The sequence below is a fragment of the Lepidochelys olivacea genome (assembly GCF_965140295.1).
Source record: "Lepidochelys olivacea isolate rLepOli2 genome assembly, chromosome: 1".
NCBI lineage: Eukaryota > Metazoa > Chordata > Testudines > Cheloniidae > Lepidochelys > Lepidochelys olivacea.
In genome coordinates this window covers 330,339,599-330,363,979 of record NC_140411.1, presented here as the reverse complement: position 1 = coordinate 330,363,979, position 24,381 = coordinate 330,339,599, and the positions used below count along the sequence as shown (strand labels likewise).

General features: G+C 43.4%; 2 protein-coding genes across 2 annotated transcripts in view; one reads left to right on the top strand and one right to left on the bottom strand.

The window, feature by feature from the left end:
• Window positions 1-14,309: 14,309 nt before the first annotated feature.
• The window catches only part of PTPN12 (protein tyrosine phosphatase non-receptor type 12), a 149,635-nt gene continuing 139,563 nt past the window's right edge, over window positions 14,310-24,381 (bottom strand). Inside the window, exons 16-18 of the mRNA XM_084616660.1 lie at window positions 19,210-19,240; window positions 18,089-18,205; window positions 14,310-15,234 (exon numbers count right to left, since the gene is read on the bottom strand). Of these exons, the coding sequence (XP_084472786.1) occupies window positions 15,173-15,234; window positions 18,089-18,205; window positions 19,210-19,240 (210 nt within the window). The 3' untranslated portion in view covers window positions 14,310-15,172. The remainder of the gene's footprint in view (window positions 15,235-18,088; window positions 18,206-19,209; window positions 19,241-24,381) is intronic.
• LOC311514235 (uncharacterized protein) lies at window positions 19,260-23,495 on the top strand. The gene is made up of 2 exons (XM_084616662.1): window positions 19,260-22,223; window positions 22,812-23,495. Exons 1-2 carry the CDS (start codon window positions 21,818-21,820, stop codon window positions 23,336-23,338), a joined length of 933 nt encoding a protein of 310 aa, XP_084472788.1. The 5' UTR covers window positions 19,260-21,817; the 3' UTR covers window positions 23,339-23,495.

Sequence of the window (24,381 nt, the reverse complement as noted above, 5' to 3'; positions counted from 1 at the left end):
ACATTCCTTCTAAATTATATCAAAAAATGTAATATCTGGCTGGTAAAGCAGTCCTCCTAATAGTACCCACCGTCACCAGATAAGTAAGGAATCTCTTAAGATGTTTAAAGAAAACTGCTTGATAGCATTCTGTCGGGCATGGAATCGCGTATCAACAGTTGTGATTGTAAAATTGATAGTTCTGTTCTTTTGCCTTTATGATCTCTACTTCTCTATTGTTTATCTGTTTGGTCTCTGTCTGGTTCTTTGATTGTTTCTGTCTGTTGCATAATTAATTTTGTAAGATTTAGATCTACTAAGGTGGTGGGGTATGATTGGGTGAAGAATTGTTTCACAATATGTTAAGATTGGTCAAAGAATTATTTTATAATAGTTTAGTTTAAAATGATAGGTTAAGATATAGCTAAGCAGGACTCAAGTTTAACTATATAAATCGGGGTCCAAAAGGAAGTTCTTTGGAACTTAACTCCAGGACACAGTCCCAAGATCAGAGCTATCAGCCTCAACACCCTGCTAATCACACCGTGCAGAATCTGGAGTCCCCAGATGACCTGATCCTGACTGGCCATTAGGAAAAGTTCCTCTGCCTTATTGGGCGTGAGAGTGGCACTGGAACACTTTTTAGAGTGGGGGTGCTGTGCCCCTCATTACCTCTGCACCCCTTGCAGCCCCCTAGGGCCGGGGCCAGAAGCAGGGCCGTGGCTCTGGGATGGGGGGATGCGGAGAGGGACAAGGGGGCCGAGGCTGGGGCCACAGCTGGGGGTAGGTGCTGAGCCCTTCTGTGGGGCTGACTGCCAGGACCACAGGTGTGGGGCCAGCAGCCGGGGACGGGCACGGAGCCGGGACCAGGAGTGGGTGTGGGACCCCAGGGCACAGGGCCACATGCAAAGCCCCCAGTGCAGGACCAGCAGCCAGGTATGGGGCTGGCAGCCAGGAACCCATGCAAAACCTGGGGGTGCTGCAGCAGCTCCTGCAGCCCTAGTTCCCAGGCCTATGGCATGTGGTGAGCATTGTATGCTTAGCGTGTGCATTGTTTTTATGATCGTTAATAAATAGAGGTTAAGGATATTACTGTGTAAGGCTCTTTCACTGGTAAAAGACCCTGTAAACCTGCAGAAAATTATGCCCTGAGCAGAGCTGGCTCTAGGTTTTTTGCTGCACCAAGCTCCGAGAGCACAACTGCCCAAGTAAAAAAAAAAAAAAAAAAGGCCAGAATGCTGCCCCTGGAATTGTGTCGCCCCAAGCACACACTTGCTTTGCTGGTGTCTAGAGCTGGTCCTGGACCTAGGTATGGGTGGCCTTGAGTCTTAGGAACTGGGTAAGGGTAGGTGCCTTTCCCCTAGAGCTCTGGGAACTGGGAATGGGTGGGGGTGCCTAAATCAACTGAGTTACACCTTGAGCCCTAGGAACTGGGTAATGGTAGGTATATTCTATCCCTTAACAGGAGGCTCAAGAGTCCCTTGTGTCTTGAGGCTGTTTAGCTCCTTTTTCTCAGCAAACGGTGAAGAAGTTTCCAACCAGTTGCTGAGCCTTCAGTTTAAAATCCCAGGAAATCCTTATGAATGTCATGGAGTGGCTCCCCTCCCCGGAAAACATCCCCCATTGTCATTTACAGTTTACTTTTTTTTTTTTTTTTTAAACTGACAGTCATGTTGAGGTGATTGTGGTGTGAGATACACTTCTGCCTCAGAAGGCCTTGGATCACTTCTGTGTCTCTTTTTCACTTTTCTGGGGTGTTTTTAATATTTCACCTGTTCTTTGTTATTTTAGCCACTTCCTGTTCTGTCCTGAAGTGCAGTTTAAAAAACTGATTCCAACTATAACTTATGTTCCAAAAACTACTATATGGGTGGTAGAATCCTTGGTGCACAGGACAACTTACCTCCAAAAAAAGTTACACCTCTGAACATTCAAGGCCAATAGGAGACAAGAGGCTTTTGAAAATCCTATTAAGCAGGTTAGGTGTCTAACTCCCATACAAATAAATAGAAATGTTAGGCACCGAACATGGTAGAAGCCTGTCTAAATCTTCTGCGACTTAAATATCTTTGAAAATCTGGCCCTCTGTCTCAAGGGAGCCTGACCACTTGTTGCATTAAGGTCAGAGCTGGCTATGCAGTTTGAAGTATTCTCTGTGACGTCTTCAGAGCGTACATACCTTTTGAACTTGGTGCATCAACAAGATCAGACCCCCACAATGCACCATTAGAGCTGGTGCAATAACAGTCATGCGACTTTCTATGTATCTATGTGATACCCAAGCATCTGAGCACCTCTAGAGAAACTAGGGATGAAATCTTGCTCCCATTGAAGTCAATGGCAAATTACCATTGGCTTCAATAGGGCCATGATTTCACCTTAAGTATTTGAGGAGGAATAATCTATTTCTTCCTTCTTTGCCTGTAGGAGGAAAAGCTTGATTTATTTGTGTAAGAATTTGAGGGAAAGTGGAGGGGAAGAAATGAGTTTTGCATTTAGTCTGTTCTTATCTCCTATGACAGTAAGTTCCATAGTCTAGGTTGAGCTCCTGTGAAAGTTCTGTTTCCTGCATTAATGAGCAACTCTCTCTTGACAACGGACAGTTTCATTATTCTGATGGAATGGCGCTGCTGTGGGAGGCTAATGTAGTGGAAGGAAAGGCAATCTTTTACGCAACTGGTGATACTTTCAGGCAGGGCTTTGAATATCAGGACAGAAACTGAACTCTATTCATTGGGGAGCCACTGAAGGGGATTAGGATCTAAACTCTCTCTCAAATGAGTCAACAACTAGAACACACATTAGTCCTCTTTTGAGAGCTCTAGGCAGTTTGGGGGGCTTTAAGCTAAGCTAATATCTTAAAGACCAACATTTTCTTTACAACCTGGAACTTTACTCTGAATAACATTCCTGTTTCCACTCCTGACTCTTCCTATACCTGTTTAAAAGGCAAAAACTTTTTTTCTGATGTGCTCGCATGAAGGGGATAAGTAATGACCCATATGATTTTAACTGCTTTCAGGATTTGCTCCCCAGCCTGTCTAAATGGACAAAAATAACGCTCCCTTCATTGTCTTCATATTTGATGTAGAATTTCTCTCTATATATGGGATCACTGATAGTGTCAAGTGTCTGCACTACAGACATACCTTTCTTTATGATCTGGGACTTAGAATCAGTATCTGTTGGTATTCCAAGGACACAGATATTTCAAACAGACTTGTTCCTCTCGTACTTCTACGATTTTCTCTCCAATCAAGAACTGATTTTAAGAAGTTATTTTAGGAAGGGATTTTTCAAGTATGGACATCTCTTTTTCAGTTTCCTTTTTTAATTTAAGCTAAGATTCCACATGGCTTATTGTCTGTCCATCTCTACAATCTCTTGAATCTGAAAGTGACGGAATCCCAGAAACTAACTCCATTATCTCTACTACAAAATCCTCCCTCTTTAGTAGAGTCCATCTTAGCATGAGGGTCCAAATAATTTACTTTAATGATCTATCAGAGTCCCCTCCCACTAAAAGGGGGAAAGATGGCATGAGCGTCAAGCCCTGGAGAGCCCTATGGCTTGGAAAAATCTGAGCTGTCCCATTTCCCCAACCTTTTCTCCATTTTTTGGTTACCTCAGTAAAGTGGAGCAGAAAAGGTCCATCTCCCATCTCAATTTGAGATGAGCAAAAAGTTTGGGTTTTGGTGTATTTATTTCCCCTGTGACTGCTACTGTAGTCCTTTCCATCTGCAGAGCTCCCATTTCTTCTAGTACTACTCCATACTAGCCATAGGTGAAACCCTCTGTTGGCTAAAAACCTGCATGACATGCAGGCAACATCTTGGCCCTTTATATCACACCGGTAACTTATGAAAATACAACCCGTGAAGTATGGGTGGGTTTTTTAAATGTTTTTTTAAAAGATTACAAGACCTCTGCATGGGGTTGTAAGAAGTAATTTACTCTTCTCTCCACAATTCCCAAATGGATGACAGCTAATGTCTCCTCACCAGCTCCTGCCAGAAGCTTTTTCTGCCCTGAACTAAGTCATCCATTTTCAGTGCTCATTTGGCTAAAATTCAAGATACCAGTTCAGGACAACAAAGTTTATATTATCAGTATTCCTTAGACTTAAAACCCCACCAATTTTTGTTTACCACTATTTCCTTCCTTAGGGGTGCAATATGGGTTGCATTAGTGTTATACCACTTAACCACACCTTCAGTTACAACAAGTCTCTTGCAGAACTGAGAACCTGTTTAACATGTTCTGTACAAGTTATTAGCCCTAGGCAACTACAGCCTGTTCTTTACTTGTACTCACTAGAATCCAGCTCCTATCTGGTGCACTTTTTCCTGGGCTATTTAGTCCTATTCTTCCTGCTTTTGACATACTCACCTCTTACTATGAATGATCTAGAAATCTTTAATCCTTCTGTTTATGATATTTTGGGGGCAAATAGTCTTTCAGATAAGTTATTTTGCTTTTCAGGTGCTCACAAGGTGACTGTGGAGAGTAGTTTGTGACTAGAGCTGATGATTCACTTGGCAATGAAACTGGTTATAAAACCTGAAATTTAGACACGTGCTTTTTCAAAACAGCATGTAGTGTGTTCTTCATGTCAGTGGGAAGCATAAAGAAAGGTTATTTACCTTACTGTAGTGAAGGTGAAGGAGGGTGGGATGTGAATACCCATGAGAACACACACCTCAAAGAATTCCAGTTACAATAAAGTCACCTTCCATTCTTCAAGTGCTGGTCCCCAGGTGGGTTTGCTGTGGATGATGCCCAAGCAATGTTTATTAAAAAGAGGCAGGTGCAAGGAAGTTGTGCTCTGCACCACAGTTCACTGAATCGCTGAGCTCAAGGAAGCCTCCTCGGCCAAGGCTTGAATCAGGGCACAGTGCCTGGTAAACGTGAATGGAGCCCTTGGTTGCTGGTCTATAAACTTTAGAGAGTGGGATTCCATGCGAGGAAACCATTGAGGTCACTTGAGCACTGGTAGAATGAGCCCTGACAGACTTCGGAGGAGGGGCTACTAAAAGCTCATAGCAGAGGAAGATGCAGTTGGAAATCCATTTTGAGAGTCTTTGGGAAGGCATTTCTTCTCCTTTCATCCTCTCAACTTTAGATATGAATAACCTCAGAAGTCTAAGGGCCTTGTCCTGTCCAGGTAAAAGGCCAGATCTGTGTGTGTCAAGGAGTGGAGTTTCTGGTCCTTCCTATTATTATGACAGGTTTCAGAGTAACAGCCGTGTTAGTCTGCATTCGCAAAAAGAAAAGGAGTACTTGTGGCACCTTAGAGACTAACCAACTTATTTGAGCATGAGCTTCCGTGAGCTACAGCTCACTTCATCGGATGCATGCCGTGGAAACTGCAGCAGACTTTATTTATACACAGAGAATATGAAAAAATACCTCCTCCCACCCCACTGTCCTGCTGGTAATAGCTTATCTAAAGTGATCATCAGGTGGGCCATTTCCAGCACAAATCCAGGTTTTCTCACCCTCCACCCCCCCACACAAATTCACTCTCCTGCTGGTGATAGCCCATCCAAAGTGACAACTCTTTACACAATGTGCATGATAATAAAGTTGGGCCATTTCCTGCACAAATCCAGGTTCTCTCACCCCCTCAGCCCCCTCCCAAAAACCACACACACAAACTCACTATCCTGCTGGTAATAGCTCATCCAAAGTGACCATTCTCCCTACAATGTGCATAATTAAGGTGGGCCATTTCTAGCACAAATCCAGGTTCTCTCACATCCCCCCCACCCCCATACACACACAAACTCACTCTCCTGCTGGTAATAGCTCATCCAAACTGACCACTCTCCAAGTTTAAATCCAAGTTAAACCAGAACATCGGGGGGGGGGGGGGGGGGTAGGAAAAAACAAGAGGAAATAGGCTATCACCAGCAGGAGAGTGAATTTGTGGGGGGGGGGGGGGTGGAGGGTGAGAAAACCTGGATTTGTGCTGGAAATGGCCCACCTGATGATCACTTTAGATAAGCTATTACCAGCAGGACAGTGGGGTGGGAGGAGGTATTTTTTCATATTCTCTGTGTATAAATAAAGTCTGCTGCAGTTTCCACGGCATGCATCCGATGAAGTGAGCTGTAGCTCACGAAAGCTCATGCTCAAATAAATTGGTTAGTCTCTAAGGTGCCACAAGTACTCCTTTTCTTCCTATTAGTGTGAGGTTTCAGATAAAATACAGGTAGTGAATCATCTGGTTCAAGTGAAAGTCAGGATTCTGGATACTGTCCAGTCTATGGCTCCTTCCAAAGTAGCTCTCCCTATTAGTTAGGCCATCTGGAGCCCGCTAAGAACATGCATACACCTGTACCCTGACCCCTAAGAGGGCTGAACAGAAGTATTTTGTTCCCTCCAAGGAGGCAGAATACTTGTTTCCCCCACCCTAACTTGGGCTCTCGGGTTGTCCAAACAGTCATGGAGCAGAATAGGCTACACCAGCCCAGGTCCACTCCTGTCCAACAAGGATGCAGAGAAACTTTATTCCTTTGGCAGAAAGAATGTTTCATTGGCCAGCCTATTACTCTGTATTGCAAAGTACCAAGCACTCATATCAAAATATGATTGTATTAATTACAATAAGCAATCAGAATTTGTCAATAAGCTGCTGGAGAGCCCAATTCTAGGCTATCCTAGATGAAGGGAAGCTGGTGGCCTCGAGACAGCAAACACACCTTTTTACTCCATGGCAACCTTTGTGGTTATGACTCAGAACTCTTGACTGCAGTCATTGGGGTTCCCCATGGAGGTCCAGGTGACAGCTGAAGGTCTCCCCCTCAAGAGTAACAATCTCATCTGTGAGAAAACCAATGAGTTGCTTCACTCATGTAAGTTCTCTCCCGCCACCCTCTGCTCCTTGGGAATATACATCCCAGCAGCTCGCAGGAAATAGTTTAAGCTGCTACTGCATAGATACCAGCCAACCCCTCAGCCATTCTACCACCAGAGGGCCTACAAGCCACTGAGAAAATGCCAGAGAGCACAGTGCAGCAGACAGATCACACTACTGCTATCGGTTCTCTGGGGCCCAGCTGCCTACTAGGACATTTTGATGGCATGCTCAAGAACCCAACCATTGCATGGCAGGTCTCTCCCACCACTTTTAGTGGATGCCTGGTCCATTTCTTTCTGATGTGTCCTTCAGTCTCTTACTTCATCTAAGTCTATTAATTCACACTACGGCATATACTTAATCTGTGAAAAAAAGTTAGGGGTAGAAGAGGTTTCAAAGTGTCTTAAATTAAGCCAGTTACTTAAACATTTAAATATAGATTTAGGAGCCTAAGTGTAGAAACCCATTTTTTTAAATCTTGGCCAGAATACATGGAAGCCAAAGAATTAATGTTTCCATTGCAATCATGGAGTATACAAGCCCTCTGCTGGCCAAATATGGTACCTGTAAATTCCCATAGATATTAATCAAAGACTATTTAGCCTTGGGGATTGAGGATTCCCTTTCAGAAGTACTGGTTTCAAAGACAGTTGGGGGTTGTATTTTTAATGTTTCTATAATTATTTTTTCTACAGCACACAGATTAATTCTTTTATCCCTTTTCTAATGCACATTTACTGTGTAAGCTAAAAAATGACATGTAAAACATATCAGAAAAAGTGTCACATGAAGATGTTAGAAAAAACAAATCTACAATAGGGAAAGTAAGCATTCAGATTTTTTCAGTTAAACTAGACACATTTATGGCTAGGTTGGTCTAGTCAGAGCGCTCATTTGTGGGTTGATGAGGGAAACACGAATAATTTTAGCATTGACCAATAAGGATTTACAGAGAACAACAGGCTATGTCTACAATTATGGCAGCATGTAAAGTACAGTGCTACACACGTAGCTACTTGCCACACTGAGACTCCAGCAGTGAGTGCCTTTCACTGCAGTGAGGAAAGGTTCCAGCAGGGAGAAACAAGTTAACCCCCCGCCCCCCAGGGTCTTCAAGGATTGTCAAGTGGCAACTGCTCTAATTTTGTTTCTTCAGAGGCTGAGAGGTAGGGCCATTGCCTGCTCTCTGCCCATTAGCTAGTATTAACCCAGAATTAAAGACCACAATTAAGTGGGTTGCAGACAAACGGTTAAGTAACCGTTGGATAAACTTTCTACAGTAATTTTACTCCATTGGAGATACGTAGTAATTTGAATTACTATAAAAAGCATTTGCAAAAAGAAAAGGAGGACTTGTGGCACCGTAGAGACTAACCAATTTATTTGAGCATGAGCTTTCGTGCACTACAGCTCACTTCATCGATGAAGTGAGCTTTAGCTCAGGAAAGCTTATGCTCTAATAAATTGGTTAGTCTCTAAGGTGCCACAAGTCCTCCTTTTCCTTTTGCGAATACAGACTAACACGGCTGTTACTCTGAAACCTATAAAAAGCATTGACTTTTATGGTTTAATATGAGAATGCAATGTCACAGTTTAATTTGCTGTGGGAATTACAGTTTTGATCATACAGATTAGTGATCAAATATAAACATATGAGTGTTTAAATGATGGCACATTCAGTTAAAAGTTAACATGTCCTAGAGCTATATTCCCCAATGGTGACTACTCCAGCAGAAGATAGAAACTTTAAAAACTAAGCACATGGAGTCTGAAATATTTAGTGAGCACTCACAACATTTTGGTTGGAGATAAGACAAAGAACTTTTATTAGCAGCATGATCACTCCGCAGACTCAATCTGCTTCAGTTTTTAGAAACATCTAGTTTGCACTGGAAATACTTAGAGGTTTAACAGTTATTAGCCTAGTTACTCCCATATATTTGTATCCTTAAAGGGACTAGCATAAAAGCCACCAGACCTACTGGGCCCCTTTCCAATGCAGGTCTGGTGGTAGCTGCACTAGCCAAAGGCAATGCCAAAAGTTTCAGAACTTCTGCAACTTCTGTTGAATGCAGCACAGTGTGCCAAAATTAACAAACTGAAAGTAATATTTGGATCTGACTCTCAGACTGAGGCCAAAAGGGACCATCGTGATAATCTAGTCTGAGCTCCTGCACATCCAGAGGTGGATTAAGAATTATTGGGGCCATGGACACAAAGAACATTTTGGGCCCCCACACCCTGGAGGCCCAGGGACACCAGAACCACAGAGGCCAGGGAGGCCATGTCCTCCCACTTTTGGGAGTGGAAGGGCCATGCCGGCCTACTTTTTAACATGGGCATAGTAGCCTCAGGCAGGTGCAGAGTGGTGGCGACCTGGGCATAGTCGGTGTTGGCAAGAAGGCAGGGGGGTATTGCCCCTCCCCAAACTGCAAGCCTCAGGCCAGAGGTGACAGGAGGAGCGGTAGTTGCTGCCTCAGGTACAAAGCCCAGGTAGCAGTGGGGGCAGCCTGTCACCGGGAGCTGGGTGCAGGCACTAAGTGAGCCCAGGAGCAGCGTGGTGGTGACAGAGGCTGGGCCAGGAGCAGCAGCAGCTGCATCGGAGGAGCCCTTCCTGCTCGGCTCCTCATAGCCTGTGACCTCCCCAGGTCTCCTCGTCGCCTCCCAGCTAGGGCAGGGCCTCCTCTCCCCACAGAGCGTGTCTGCAGACCCCAGAGAGGGGGAAGGAGGCCAGATCGGAGCCCCCACCCCTGGATCCTACTGGCAGTGGTGTGCCCTACGAGGCAGGGACACAGGTTGGGGGCTGCTCTTGGGCACCTCAGCCCCCGCCCAGGGCAGGTGGAGGGTCTAGGGCTCCCCACAGTGGTGCGGGCTCCCTGGGCTGTTATCACTGTCTGGCTGCAGCTTCTAGCCTGGGGGTAAGAGAAGTAGGGGTCAGGGCCACAGTTCTGGCACTGGTGGCCCCAACACTTGTACCCAGATTCTGGCACTCCTGCAGCCCCTCTTCCATTATGCATTTTTCCTTGGGGATTTTAAGCATGCCAACAATGATGCCTAACAATTTACCAGTAGAAGAGGACAGATACAATTATACCCACATATAGAACAGATGTTTCAAGAATTTTCACAAATCTGTTAGTTTTACATAATAAATCCAAAGCTACTTCTAATGACTGTCATCACCCATTTCTGGGATGTACTGTAGAAACAAGAACAATGGAGATTATTTACTTAACGGAACAATAGTTCCTTTTGGTTTTGTCAAGTTATAGCCAAATTCAGCAAAAGCTTTTGATCAGAATGATACAGTAGTTTAACTGTTTTAAGAATGGAATATTTCCTGGTGAAGTGTAGTTTTTACAGCTCAAGTGACAAGTTTAATGGAAAAACATTTCCAAATCTCAGCAAACATCATGATGGCATTTGTATAAACAGAATAATGAAGACAAAATATACTGAAGTATCTTAAAATAAATACATTAAGTTGTTGAGGTCCATGTTTAAAAGGTATCAAAGCTTAACAAAATTACAAGATAAACACACACAGATGTGGGAAGAGTGCAATGAAGCAGACCTAAAATTTGAATAAACCTAAAATCTACCCTACATCTGATTTATATAAAATATATATTGTTATACAGCATGGCCACAGGGCAGCAGAAGAGTGGTAGAAGGGAACCTTATTCCCTGTAAAGACAAGAAAGTTTGCTATAAATTAATTAGAGCACCTGAAGCCAGTCACATGATAAAAACCCCCTGCTTCGATCAGACAAGGAGGAGGAGTTGAAGCAGAGAGCAGTTTGGAGGAGTTGAAACAGAGTGGATTGGTATTGGAGCAGAGAGTAGTTTGGAGGGAAGCAGAGGAGAGTTTGCAGAAGTGCTGCAGTGGGCTAAGATGACCAAGACCCTAGGTAAAGGGATATCTGGTTTGTGCAGAGGGAGGGCAGGAAGCCCCACAAATTGAAGGGCAGGAGAGGGAAGTAGCCCAGGGGAAGGAACCACTAGTTCTAGTGGTTTACCGCTATCCCTAGGGCCCCTGGGTTGGGACCCGGAGTAGAGGGTGGGCCCGGGTCCCTCCCTCTTCACCCCCCTCCTCTACAACACTAGTGGGGCAATTAATACCCCAGTTCAGGGGCAAGAAACGGTGCCCTGAACTCCCCCCCGTTCCCCAAGAAGAGAAAGCACGAGACCTATCATAGTAATGCTGGCAATTTGCCACATGTGGTGTCAGGAGTGGGATCGACGCGCTGGGGACTTAAACCAGGGTTAGCCAAAACCCTCCCATCCCTAAGATGGATGACGTGGTCAAGGCCCTAATACAAGCCACCGCAGCCCAGCAGGAGGCTACCCGGGTCCAAGCAACCGCCCAACAGGAGGAGACTCGGATGCAGCAGGAGACTAATTGGCTGTTGATGAATCAGGCTGCCCAGGACCGAGCCCTGCTGCAAGAGCTGGTGAACCAGATGAAGGCCCTTATGGAGCTGAACCGCAACTGCGACGGGACCCGGACCGTACGGGCCAGCTACTGCCTACAGAAAATGACACAGGAGGATGATGTGGAGGCATACCTCCTGGCTTTTGAAAGAGCAGCCCTGTGGGAGGCCTGGCCCAGAGATCAGTGGTCTGGTATTCTCACCCAGTTCCTGTGTCGGGAGGCCCAGAAAGTCTACTACGATATGGCCGCAGAGACTACAGCAGATTACCCCCAGCTGAAGGCAGAGATCCTGGGCAGATCCAGAGTAACGACGGCGTTGCGAGCCCAGAGGTTCCATGAGTGGCAGTATACAGAGGACAAGACACCCCGATCGCAATTGTTTGACCTGATTCATCTGACCCAGAAATGTCTGCGCCCTGAGGCCCTCAGCTCTGAGAGGATGATGGAGCTCCTGGTACTGGACTGATATATGAGGAGACAGAAGGGCAGGTCACAACTGGAATGCTGTCCTCGACATGTGAGTTAAAATGTCTGCATGCTGGACAGTGAGCTGGCTGAATGGAATTGGACCCAGAAGACCTCCACCTCCATGATTTATAACCCTGCCTGTAAAAACCTTGCTGTCTCTTGGGAAAGGATGTCCCTCAGACACTGGTGAGGATGAATATTGCATAATCATCTGGAGAAGAAGGGTTAGGGAACGATGGAGATCAGTAGGAACTAGGCCAGTGACCCCTATCCTTACTGAGGGATTTGTGCTGGTCCCGGTACCAATGGTGATCCAAGGATTGAGAACGGTGCTTCGAAGGTGAGGGGGAAGAGGAAGAAGTCCCCAAATCAGGTCTTGAGAAGCCCTAGAAGTCATCTGGTGGGAACTGTGGAGCCACTCCTAAGGAAGAGATAACAGTCAGCCTCATCCTGAGCCCAACACGAAGAAGTCATCAGTGCTGAGGATGAATGAGTAGTCGACGCTGTCAGTACTAGAGCAAACGACAGAGCCAAGACCGAGGTCAGCTGAACCCGATGAAAGTGTCTGTAGTAAGGACATCAGTACTGAAGACACCATCCATGCTGATGAACCTCTCAGTACCACACAGGACTTTGGTTGCGACGCTGCAGTCTTAATCCCAGACAGCGTGGAATGTGGCACTGACAAGTGAGACAGTTCTGCGACCCAACTAGATGTTGCCAGTGGCACGGCAGAAGAGAGAGATGTAGAAGCCATGTCAGCTGACAACCCCTAGACTATAGGGGAATCAGGAACATAAAAGCAAAGCAGGTCTGGTACTGTTCCAATGGCATGGAGACAATTGATGCTAATGCTGTTGTCATTGGTACTAGACTCAACGGGTGCCCAATGGCCAATATGGAGGTGATGATACAGAGCCCAACTGATCTAAATGTGGTACTAAGGAGGGGTTAGATGGGCCAACTCTATAATACGTACTAAAGGACTCTCGGTGCCGGTCAGCACTCCTCTTGGAAGAGGATGAAGAGTCCCTCCAAGTCCTAGAATGGGCCTGGTTAGTCTCATGGGACCTCTTCCTCAAAGGACCTGAGGAAGCAGAATGACCTCTCTTCCTGTTAGGGGATGCACCGCATCTCAACCCAGTAACCACACAGTGTTGGCTACAAAGAATAGTGTATGGCTAGATGACCTTAAGAGATCCCTGGTTCTGAAGCAGTGTTCATGGCCTGCTCTAAGAGGTGCTGTTTCAGACACCAGGCCTCTTGCCACCTTTATCCTCCTCTTAAATAACTGGCATATAGAGCACCTTTCCCAAATGTGCCCCTCTTGCAGACACAACAAAAACCACATGAGCAGGGGGTCACTATTGGGGATAGCTATCCCACACAACAGACAATGTTTAAACCCTGGTAGGGGCATCAAACTATCCATCCTAATTACTATAGCTTAACCTGAGGGTAGCTACATATACAATAAATTCCCAGAGAAACAGAAAAAACAGCGTGAGGTGAAACACCACACAGAATGCTCTGACTCTAGCCTTGGGTGGTGAGAAGGAACTAAAGGTGGGGTGGGTGGTGATGCTCTTTAACAGTGAGGGGAAGGGCTAGAGCACCATCTGAACAGGTACCGCTAAACAAAATTCTCTGGCTTTGGTATGCTGGGCGCACACACACACCTGACTGCAACTGCGTGAAGAACCACCAATTCTACGGAAGTTCCAAGCAGTCTGCTAGATTAACTTCTCATTCTCTAAAGCTCTTCTGTGGATAGCAGTGAGCCTGAAATCAGAGAAAGGGAGGAAAAAATGACTAAATTGCCCCCCATTGTAGTAGAAAAGACTGTCAAATCCATGGCTAGTGACCAGAATAGCAGATACCCATGTATGAAGGTTTCAGTCACTACTTTCATTAATAAAAACCAGTTATAAAAAAATCTTCATATGCTTTACTACTCAGCTCATTTCTACTGTTTTTTGCATTATAATTAGGCAGAATCTCTAAGGAAGTTAACAGAAAATTTTTTTAGCATCCATTAGGTTCAGTTTCATGTTTACAGTAATGAGCACTGAAGAATTACAAACAGCTGAATATGACCTTGCCCACCCCAATGTACTCTAGTTCACTTTTGAATAATATACTTGTTCCTTATAAGTAAAAACACAGTGAAATTTTGAGGTACTTTCTTTAATTTAAAGAGTCTATCATTATTACAGAAACAAAGTTTAGAAGTAGAGAATCCTTATAAGGATTAATCCTTGGCATGGTATGCTGCCAAGATTCAGTGTAGCTGCAAGGGCTCTATGTGAATCTTCATATAAGTTGCTTTCACACATACACACACTTGCTGAATGATCAAAATACTATTTTTACCAGCACAATGGAAAATAATGGCTCTCAAATAGTCCCTTTACCAGTGTGTCCTGAAATGTTTGTACAAAAGTAGAAATACACACCATATTATACTGTAGCATTAAACCAGCTATTATGTAGGAAGCTTTTAGGAAATTCATCTCTATAAATTGAAACTTATGAAATATTAAAATGAAAACTAACAAGTGATGGTTACTTAGAATTGGTTCTATTTTACTGGAAGGTCAGATACACTAAACAATTTTTTGTTTTTATACATTTCTAAACCCAGATGAACTCAAACACTGAAGCAACATACATAGGCTAAGAGAATTCAATATTGTTCCAAGGCACTTACTGAATCTCCATGACTAGATGAAAACCGGAACAAATTAGGTCTGACCAACAGTATATAATATAAAAATAACCTTTTGCTTACAATTTACAAAACGTATTACAATCTTTATCTCTGCAAACCTGCAATTCTGGCTGTATGTCCAGAATTTTTTTGTTTTTAAATCAGAAACCATTTTCTAAAATTTCAGGGCAAATAATTTACAAATAAGATACACATGAATTTAGAACATGCAGAGATTTCTTACATCTTCTGTTAATATTTTATGATTGCAACTTTATCAAATTATATTCCTACTTGCCCTGTACATATACAAAATAATGCTTACAAGGTAATCAAAAGTTAGCAAAAAGTAGTCCATAAACTCAATTTGTCAAAAGTATCACTATATTAACAAATGTCTACAAGCAGCGTGTAACAGGGTTAAAAGACATTAAGGCAATAATACTTGAAAGTTACAAAATAAACCATATGTAATACTTTCTCCTAGGTGTAATAAGGCAGGTAGATGGTCCCAGCAAAAAGATAGGTTGTAATACTGGAATCCACTGTTGTGAATAATATTTAAGGTTTTATGTGGGATGTAAAGTAAAAAGTGTACCATTCTGTAGTTATAAAACTACACTGTTCTGTGTTAGTCCCCAAAAAGTAAAGAGTGGAATACTGTTTATTTAGTTTTCAGTGGCACTTGACTTTTCCAGAGTGACCATTTTCTTTTTCATCATGTCCATTCTGATGGTTGCTCTCTTGGTCCTCTTGGCTTTCCACAACGGTTACCAAAACCTAAAAACAGAAAACATTTAAATTCCGTCAACTTTGAAAAAAAGCAAATTCAGAATTAGCATTGAGAACAATCGCTATTGTTAAAGCTGTTCAGCATCTCCCATTTAAGATATTCCTACTTTCAGGGACTTACAAAACTTCATGTCTCAATACAAGAGTTTTAAACACAAGATGCTTGTAGTAACTACAAACATGAACCATTCAGATACTTTTATATTTCATTATTTAAACCTAAATTTGGAAGGTACTTAATCCACAATGCCAAATTAAGTCTTTTATAATTTGCTTATTTTATTCCCCCAAATACCATGATTTTGGAAAATTGTTTATGTCCTCAGGTTTTCATAACTATACAGTGAAAATGTGTTATAATCATTAAAGCATAATTTTGCAGACTCTGTAAACACACAAGTGAGGATTGATTAGATAATTAGAAACCCAAACAATTATGAGTAAAACATGACAATACATGGACAATTTCAAAAAGGAAATTCAAACAGAAGTACATTAAAGTATGCTCAATTTCTCAAATATACTAAGAAATTCATATTTACAGTAGGCTGTCACCGGTTCCCAGCTTCTGGCAAACAGAGGCTAGGGACACTGTCCCTGCCCATCCTGGCTAATAGCCATTGATTGACCTGTCTAGTTCTTTTTTGAACACTGTTATAGTCTTGGCCTTCACAACATCCTCTGACAAACTGTTCCACAGGTTGACTGTGCGTTGTGTGAAAAAATACTTTGTTTGTGTTAAACTTGTAACCTATTAATTTGATTTGGTGACCCCTAGTTCTTGTGTTATGTGAAAGAATGAATAACACTTCCTTATTTATTTTCTCCACACCTATTATGATTTTATAGACCTCTTCAATATTTCCCCTTAGTCATCTCTTTTCTAAGATGAAAAGTCCCAGTCTTATTAATCTCTCCTCATATGGAAGCTGTTCCATACCCCTAATCATTTTTGTTGCTCTTTTCTGAATCTTTTCCCATTCCAATATTTTTTATTTTTATTTTTATTTTTTTTTTGAGATGGGGCGACCACATCTGCACTCAGTATTCAAGATGTGGGCATACCATGGATTTATATAGACACAATATAATATTCTGTCCTATTATCTATCTCGTTCTTAATTATTCCCAATATTCTGTTAGCTCTTTTGACTGCTGCTGCACACTGAGTGGATGTTTTTAAGAAAACTATCCACAATAACTCCAAGATCTCTTTCTTGAGTGGTAAGAGCTAATTTAGACCCCCAACATTTTATATGTATAGTTGGGATTATGTTTTCCAACATGCATTACTTTGCATTTATCAACATTGAATTTCATCTAAGGTGCCACAAGTACTCCTTTTCTTTTTGCGAATACAGACTAACACATCTGCCATTTTGTTGCCCAGTCACCATGTTTGGTGAGATCCCTTTGTAACTCTTTGCAGTCTGCTTTGGACTTAAATAGTTAAGTAATTTTGTATCGTCTGCAAATTTTGCCACTTCACTGTTCACTCCTTTTTCCAGATCATTTATGAATGTGTTGAACAGCACAAGTCCCAGTACATATCCTTGGTGGGACTCCTCAATTTACATCTCTCCATTCTGAAAACTGACCATTTATTCCTACCCTTTGTTTTCTATCTTTTAACCAGTTACTGATCCATGAGAGGACTTCCCTCTTATCCCATGAAGCTTACTTTGCTTAAGAATGTTTGGTGAGGGACCTAGTCAAAGGCTTTCTGAAAAGTCTAAGTTCACTATATCCACTGGATCCCTCTTGTCCACATGCTTGTTGACTCCCTCAGAATTCTAATAGATTGGTAAGGTATGATTTCCCTTTACAAAAGCCATGTTGACTCTTCCCCCACAAATCGTGTTCTTTTATGTGTCTGATAATTCTGTTCTTTACTACAGTTTCAACCAGTTTGCCCGGTACTGAAGTAAGGCTCACCGGCCTGTAATTGCCAGGATCGCCTCTGGCACCCTTTTTAAAAATTGGTGTCACATTAGCTAACCTCCAGTCATCTAGTACAGAAGCTGATTTAAATGACAGTTTACATACCACAGTTGTTAGTTCTGCAATTTCACATTGAGTTCCTTCAGAACTCTTGGGTGAAGAGCATCTGGTCCTGGTGACTTATTACTGTTTAGTTTATCAATTTGTTCTAAAACCTCCTCCAATGACACCTCAATCTGGGGCAGTTCCTCAGATTTGTCACCTAAAAAGAATGGCTCAGATCTGGGAATTTCCCTTACGTCGTCAGCCGTGAAGACTGATGCAAAGAAGTCATTTAGTTTCTGTGCAATGGCCTTATCTTTGAGTGCTCCTTTAGTATCTCAGGTTTTAGAGTAGCACCCGTGTCAGTCTGTATTTGCAAAAAGAAAAGGAGTACTAGTGGCACCTTAGAGACTAACCAATTTATTTGAGCATAAGCATCCGATGAAGTGAGCTGTAGCTCACGAAAGCTTATGCTCAAATAAATTGGTTAGTCTCTAAGGCGCCACTAGTACTCCTTTTCTTTTAGCATCTCAATCATCTATTGGCCCCACTGGTTATTTGGCAGGTTTCCTACTTCTGATGTACTTAAAACACTTCTTGCAATTACTTTGAGTCTTTGGCAAACTGTTCTTCAAATTCTCTTTTGGCCTTCCTAATCATATTTTTACACTTGATTTTCCAGAGTTTATGCTTCTTTCTATTTTCCTTGATAGGATTCAACTTCCATTTTTTAAAGGATGCGACTTTTTCAAAAACTAATAAATGGAATGTACACGCTGAATGAGTAAACATTTATATATTTATGTACTAAATTTAAACAAATACATAAAAGGGGCAGTTTTGAATGAATGGCAATTACCAATATCTGTGATTTCTACTGGAATTTCTGAAATTTGACCTCTTATATCAGTGGAACTGGAAAGAGGAATCTGAGGTATAGTATCAGCTGGTGTTTTGTTGCCCATTTCAAGATTATCTGGAAAACAAGAGATTTTAATATAAATATGTTAGGCAAGCAATTTTTGTGGTATTCTTAATTTCAAAATGATGCTTTTAAGTCAAACTGGATTCAAATTTTACCCTTTGTAGAAAACAAAGCCTTTATAAAATCCAAGGCTAATAAAAATGTTTTTATTCCGGTAGAAACAGTTATTTTTTTCTTTTAACACTTCCCTGAAGTGTTTGTAACCCAAGCACTGCAGCACTGAGAACTAAAAGTGCTTACAGTAAAGTTTCAGGAGTTGAACTAATTCCACTGGTTTTCAATGACCAATCTTAGAGAAATCCAAATATTAAATTCTTATATCAATATGAAGTAAATAGGATTTCAAAATTCCTTTCAGTTTTTATGTTCTACCCAATTCGTATTAAAGGTAACTACGTAATATATGATTTCAGTTCACAGTATCCTTTAATATATTCATGTAAGTAGCTTTCCTTTCAGCTTGTATTTGGTGCTTCTGAGCAACAGAACAGAATTAATTGTAAATACTTCAGGCGTACACTAATTTAACCTCATTAATGAAGCTCCAAAATAGTGTGAGAGAGAAAATTAGTTCATATTGTAAAATAAAATGAAAATTAACTCAATATTTATATAGTACATACAGATTTAGAGTAGTTTGGAAACGAAGATGAAAAGATAAGACTGTTTATACATTAGTATAACAGCTACAATTGAATAGGAATAATTTTTAAGTCATGGAAACCTAAATATTATTGTAACAAAGTGTAATAGGCTATAAGCTACAAAAACTATGGTAGATTTAAAAAAGGATTAAGAATTTAAGATGTTTGGTGACTATGCAGTGCACATCTCCTGCAGCTGGACCAACTAGTTTGGTGACCAGCTAGTGCACACAGGGTAACTAACTCCTTTTGGCCTCCCACCATTACTTCAAGGTAACTCACAATGCACTAGGAACCTGGCAAGTTGTTAGAAAGTTTCATTTACATTTAAGAACTAAATTAATCACTTACCAAGTTTTACACATCCAGCTGTTTTCAAGCCCTGTTAATATGAAATATTGTATTTTAAATTTCTGTAGGATGCCTCAAAATAATTTGTTAAAGAACGTCTGAGATATTCAAGATAAAAGCAAATATTTTTGGAAGGAGATACCATAAGCAGAATTGGAAAATTTTACACTTCCTACTAGTGGAGTAGCCAGGATGGGACATTTGGGTGGGCGGGCAATGACAGGAGGGACCCGCCTCCCCCCATCCCTTCCAGCAGGCCTTGCGTAGGGTAATGGACGCTCTGGCCAGGGTCCCCCTGGGGCCCTGGGTGCACAGCCAGCTCCGGAAGGAGATGCTGCTCTCCAATGTGCATGGCTCCCAGCACCCATTCCCGTCCCACGCCAGGCCTGGCTCCCCAAGGAGGCAGGCCTACCTTTTTTGAGGATCAACTCTGCTGCCGCCAAACCGCACACTCACTTGCCCACCCACCCTCCTCCCAGTGGTGGATTACCACTGGGTCATGCCCAGCGGCCCCAGCCAATTGAGGCGTCCCCATCCCCCAATCCACTCCACCCGGCGCATCTGCCAGACAGCAGGGTTGAGGTGTGGGGGCTTGCCCTGCTTCACTCACCTGGTGCTTCTGCTGAGGAGTGGGGTCGGGGCTTGTGGGTGCAAGCCCCCATGCCCTGACCCCACTCCCTGGCAGGCGGGGGGAGCCAGGCAAGTGCTGGGGCTGGAGCAGAGCTGGGTCTTGGGGATGGGCCTGAATGCTAAGTGGGTGGGCTGGGCGCTACAGAAGACTCAATGTTAAAAAGTATGATAGTCTGGTGGTAACAAGTGCTGATAGTTAATACATGAATTACTGGTAAAATCATAGTTTCCATTCTGGAATGTTAGCAAAGTTAGCAAAGGAATGTTAGTAAGTTATGATGCATTAAAGACGACCTGGAAAGCTTTTAAAGTTTGTTCATTTTTTCATTTTATGAGACTCATGGTTAGGGCCCTACTAAATTCATGGTCCATTTTGGTCAATTTCATGGTCACAGGATTTTAAAAATTGTAATTTCATGATTTCAGATATGTAAATCTGAAATTTCACAGTGGTAAAACTGTAGGGGTCCTTATCCAAAAGGTGGTTGTCGCAAGGTTATTGTAGGGGGCTCGTAGTATTGCCAGCCTTACTTCTGTGCTGCTGCTGATGGTGGCACTGCCTTCAGAGTTGGGTGACCAGAGAGTGGGAGCTGCTGGCCTGGAGCCCAGCTCTGATGGCAGCATTGCCGCCAGCAGCAGCTCAGAAGTAAGGATGAAATGGTACATTATTGCCACCCTTACTTCTGCGCTGCTCCTTGTGGAGCACTGCCCTCAGAGCTGGATGTCTGGCCAGCAGCTTCTGCTCTCCGGCCACCCAACTCTGAAGGCAGTGCAGAAGTAAGGGTGGTACTACTGTGATCCCCTACAATAACCTTGCAACCCCCCTCCCACAACCTCCTTTTGGGTTAGGACCCCAGTTGGAGAAATGGTGGTCTCCCCCCATTAAGTCTGTACAGTATAGTGGTTCTCAACCTTTCCAGACTCCTGTACCCCTTTCAAGAGTCTGATTGGTCTTGCATACCCCAAGTTTCACCTCTCTTAAAAACTACCTGTTTACAAAAATCAGACAAAAATATAAAAAAGTGTCACAGGACACTATTACTGACTCTCTCATTTTTGCCATATAATTGTAAAATAAATCAATTGGAATATAAATACTGTACTTACATTTCAGTGTATAATACATAGAGCAATATAAACAAGCCATTGTGTGTATGAAATTTTAGTTTGTATTGACTTCGCTAGTGCTTTTTATGTAACCTGTTGTAAAACTAGGCAAATATCTAAATGAGTTGATGTACCTCTTGGAAGACCTCTGCATACTCCCAGGAGTACGTGTACTCCTGGTTGAGAGCCACTGGTATAAGGTAAAAGTACACAGAAGACCATATTTCACGGGAGAGACCAGGTTTCACGGTCCATGATGTGTTTTTCAGAGTCATGAATTTGGTAGGGCCCTATTCATTGTTCACAAAGATTCATTTCTACTTTATTTTTGTCAAAATCCACATTTTCTTGCTTTTTATAAGAGTAAAAAATAGCTATTCTGATCTTTCTGCTCTCCCCTGCAATTTTCAAGGAAAAACAAGAGTAGTTCGGGGGACTTCAGGTTTGCCTTCAGCTGACACTTCTATTTGCGTATCTAACCGAGGCAAACATTCCACTTTCTATTCCCTCTGTACTTACACAGTTCTAAATTGATTTAGTTAAAGTTGTTATAGTATTTTTATTGAAGATGCTACATTGTTGCTTCCCAGCACAGAGTATGAGAAGGGGGCAGCTCAATAGCAGGAGCTCAGATGACAGCTCAATGATTAATGTGATCATGGGGTTTGTGAGCTACTGAAGGCAAATGGGCGTCCCCTAAATGGCAACATTCAAGGAGGAATGAGGGGGAAGTTTTTTTTAAAACATTAGGTGGACTTCAAACATACATATTAATATATATGAGGGCTGTTAGAAAAATTCAAGACATTTTCTCAGGTCGCTTTTAACGACTAAATTAATTCATGTCACTATTAATTCATGTCACCAGGGCATGAAGGACAGAGGCCATAACAGGGACCCGAAGCAGTGCCGCGTGAAACTGAAGGAGCTGAGGCAAGCCTACCAGAAAACCAGAGAGGCAAACAGCCGCTCTGGGTCAGAGCCCCAAACATGCCGCTTCTATGATGAGCTGCATGCCATTTTAGGGGGTTCAACCACCACTACCCCAGCCATGTTGTTTGACTCCTTCAATGGAGATGGAGGCAATACGGAAGTAGGTTTTGGGGACGAAGAAGATGATGATGAGGAGGAGGTTGTAGATAGCTCACAGCAAGCAAGCGGAGAAACCGGTTTTCCCGACAGCCAGGAACTGTTTCTCACCCTAGACCTGGAGCCAGTACCCCCCGAACCCACCCAAGGCTGCCTCCTGGACCCAGCAGGCGGAGAAGGGACCTCTGGTGAGTGTACCTTTTAAAATGCTATACATGGTTTAAAAGCAAGCATGTGAAAGGATTACTTTGCCCTGGCATTTGCGGTTCTCCTAGATGTAGTCCTAAAGCCTTTGCAAAAGGTTTCTGGGGAGGGCAGCCTTATTTCGTCCTTCATGGTAGGACACTTTACCACTCCAGGCCAGTAACACGTACTCGGGAATCACTGTAGAACAAAGCATTGCAGTGTATGTTTGCTGGCATTCAACCAAAATCCGTTCTTTATCTCTCTGTGTTATCCTCAGGAGAGTGAGATATAATTCATGGTCACCTGGTTGAAATAGAGTGCTTTTCTTCAGGGGACACTCAGAGGAGCCCATTCCTGCTGGGCTGTTTGCCTGTGGCTAAACAGAAATGTTCCCCGCTGTTAGCCACAGGGAGGGGGGAAGGTTGAGGGGGTAGTCACGCGGTGGGAGGAGGCAAAATGCGACCTTGTAACGAAAGCACATGTGCTATGTATGTAATGTTAACAGCAAGGTTTACCCTGAAAGAGTGTAGCCACTGTTTTATAAAATGTGTCTTTTTAAATACCGCTGTCCCTTTTTTTTTCTCCACCAGCTGCATGTGTTTCAATGATCACAGGATCTTCTCCTTCCCAGAGGCTAGTGAAGCTTAGAAAGAAAAAAAAACGCACTCGCGATGAAATGTTCTCCGAGCTCATGCTGTCCTCCCACACTGACAGAGCACAGACGAATGCGTGGAGGCAAATAATGTCAGAGTGCAGGAAAGCACAAAATGACCAGGAGGAGAGGTGGAGGGCTGAAGAGAGTAAGTGGCGGGCTGAAGAGAGGGCTGAAGAGAGGGCTGAAGCTCAAATGTGGCGGCAGCGCGATGAGAGGAGGCAGGATTCAATGCTGAGGCTGCTGCAGGACCAAACCAGTATGCTCCAGTGTATGGTTGAGCTGCAGCAAAGGCAGCTGGAGCACAGACTGCCACTGCTGCCCCTCTGTAACCAACCGCCCTCCTCCCCAAGTTCCATAGCCTCCACACCCAGACGCCCAAGAACGCGCTGGGGGGGCCTCCGGCCAACCAGCCACTCCACCACAGAGGATTGCCCCAAAAAAAAGAAGGCTGTCATTCAATAAATTTTAAAGTTGTAAACTTTTAAAGTGCTGTGCGGCATTTTCCTTCCCTCCTCCACCACCCCTCCTGGGCTACCTTGGTAGTCATCTCCCTATTTGTGTGATGAATGAATAACGAATGCATGACTGTGAAGCAGCAATGACTTTATTGCCTCTGCAAGCAATGATTAAAGGGAGGAGGGGAGGGTGGTTAGCTTACAGGGAAGTAGAGTGAACCAAGGGGCGGGGGGTTTCATCAAGGAGAAACAAACAGAACTTTCACACCGTAGCCTGGCCAGTCATGAAACTGGTTTTCAAAGCTTCTCTGATGCGTACCGCGCCCTCCTGTGCTCTTCTAACCGCCCTGGTGTCTGGCTGCGCGTAACCAGCAGCTAGGCGATTTGCCTCAACCTCCCACCCCGCCATAAACGTCTCCCCCTTACTCTCACAGATATTGTGGAGCACACAGCAAGCAGTAATAACAGTGGGAATATTGGTTTCGCTGAGGTCTAAGCGAGTCAGTAAACTGCGCCAGCGTGCCTTTAAACGTCCAAATGCACATTCTACCACCATTCTGCACTTGCTCAGCCTGTAGTTGAACAGCTCCTGACTACTGTCCAGGCTGCCTGTGTACGGCTTCATGAGCCATGGCATTAAGGGGTAGGCTGGGTCCCCAAGGATACATATAGGCATTTCAACATCCCCAACAGTTATTTTCCGGTCTGGGAATAAAGTCCCTTCCTGCAGCTTTTGAAACAGACCAGAGTTCCTGAAGATGCGAGCATCATGCACCTTTCCCGGCCATCCCACGTTGATGTTGGTGAAACGTCCCTTGTGATCCACCAGAGCTTGCAGCACTATCGAAAAGTACCCCTTGCGGTTTATGTACTCGGCAGCTTGGTGCTCCGGTGCCAAGATAGGGATATGGGTTCCGTCTATAGCCCCACCACAGTTAGGGAATCCCATTGCAGCAAAGCCATCCACTATGACCTGCACATTTCCCAGGGTCACTACCCTTGATATCAGCAGATCTTTGATTGCGTGGGCTACTTGCATCACAGCAGCCC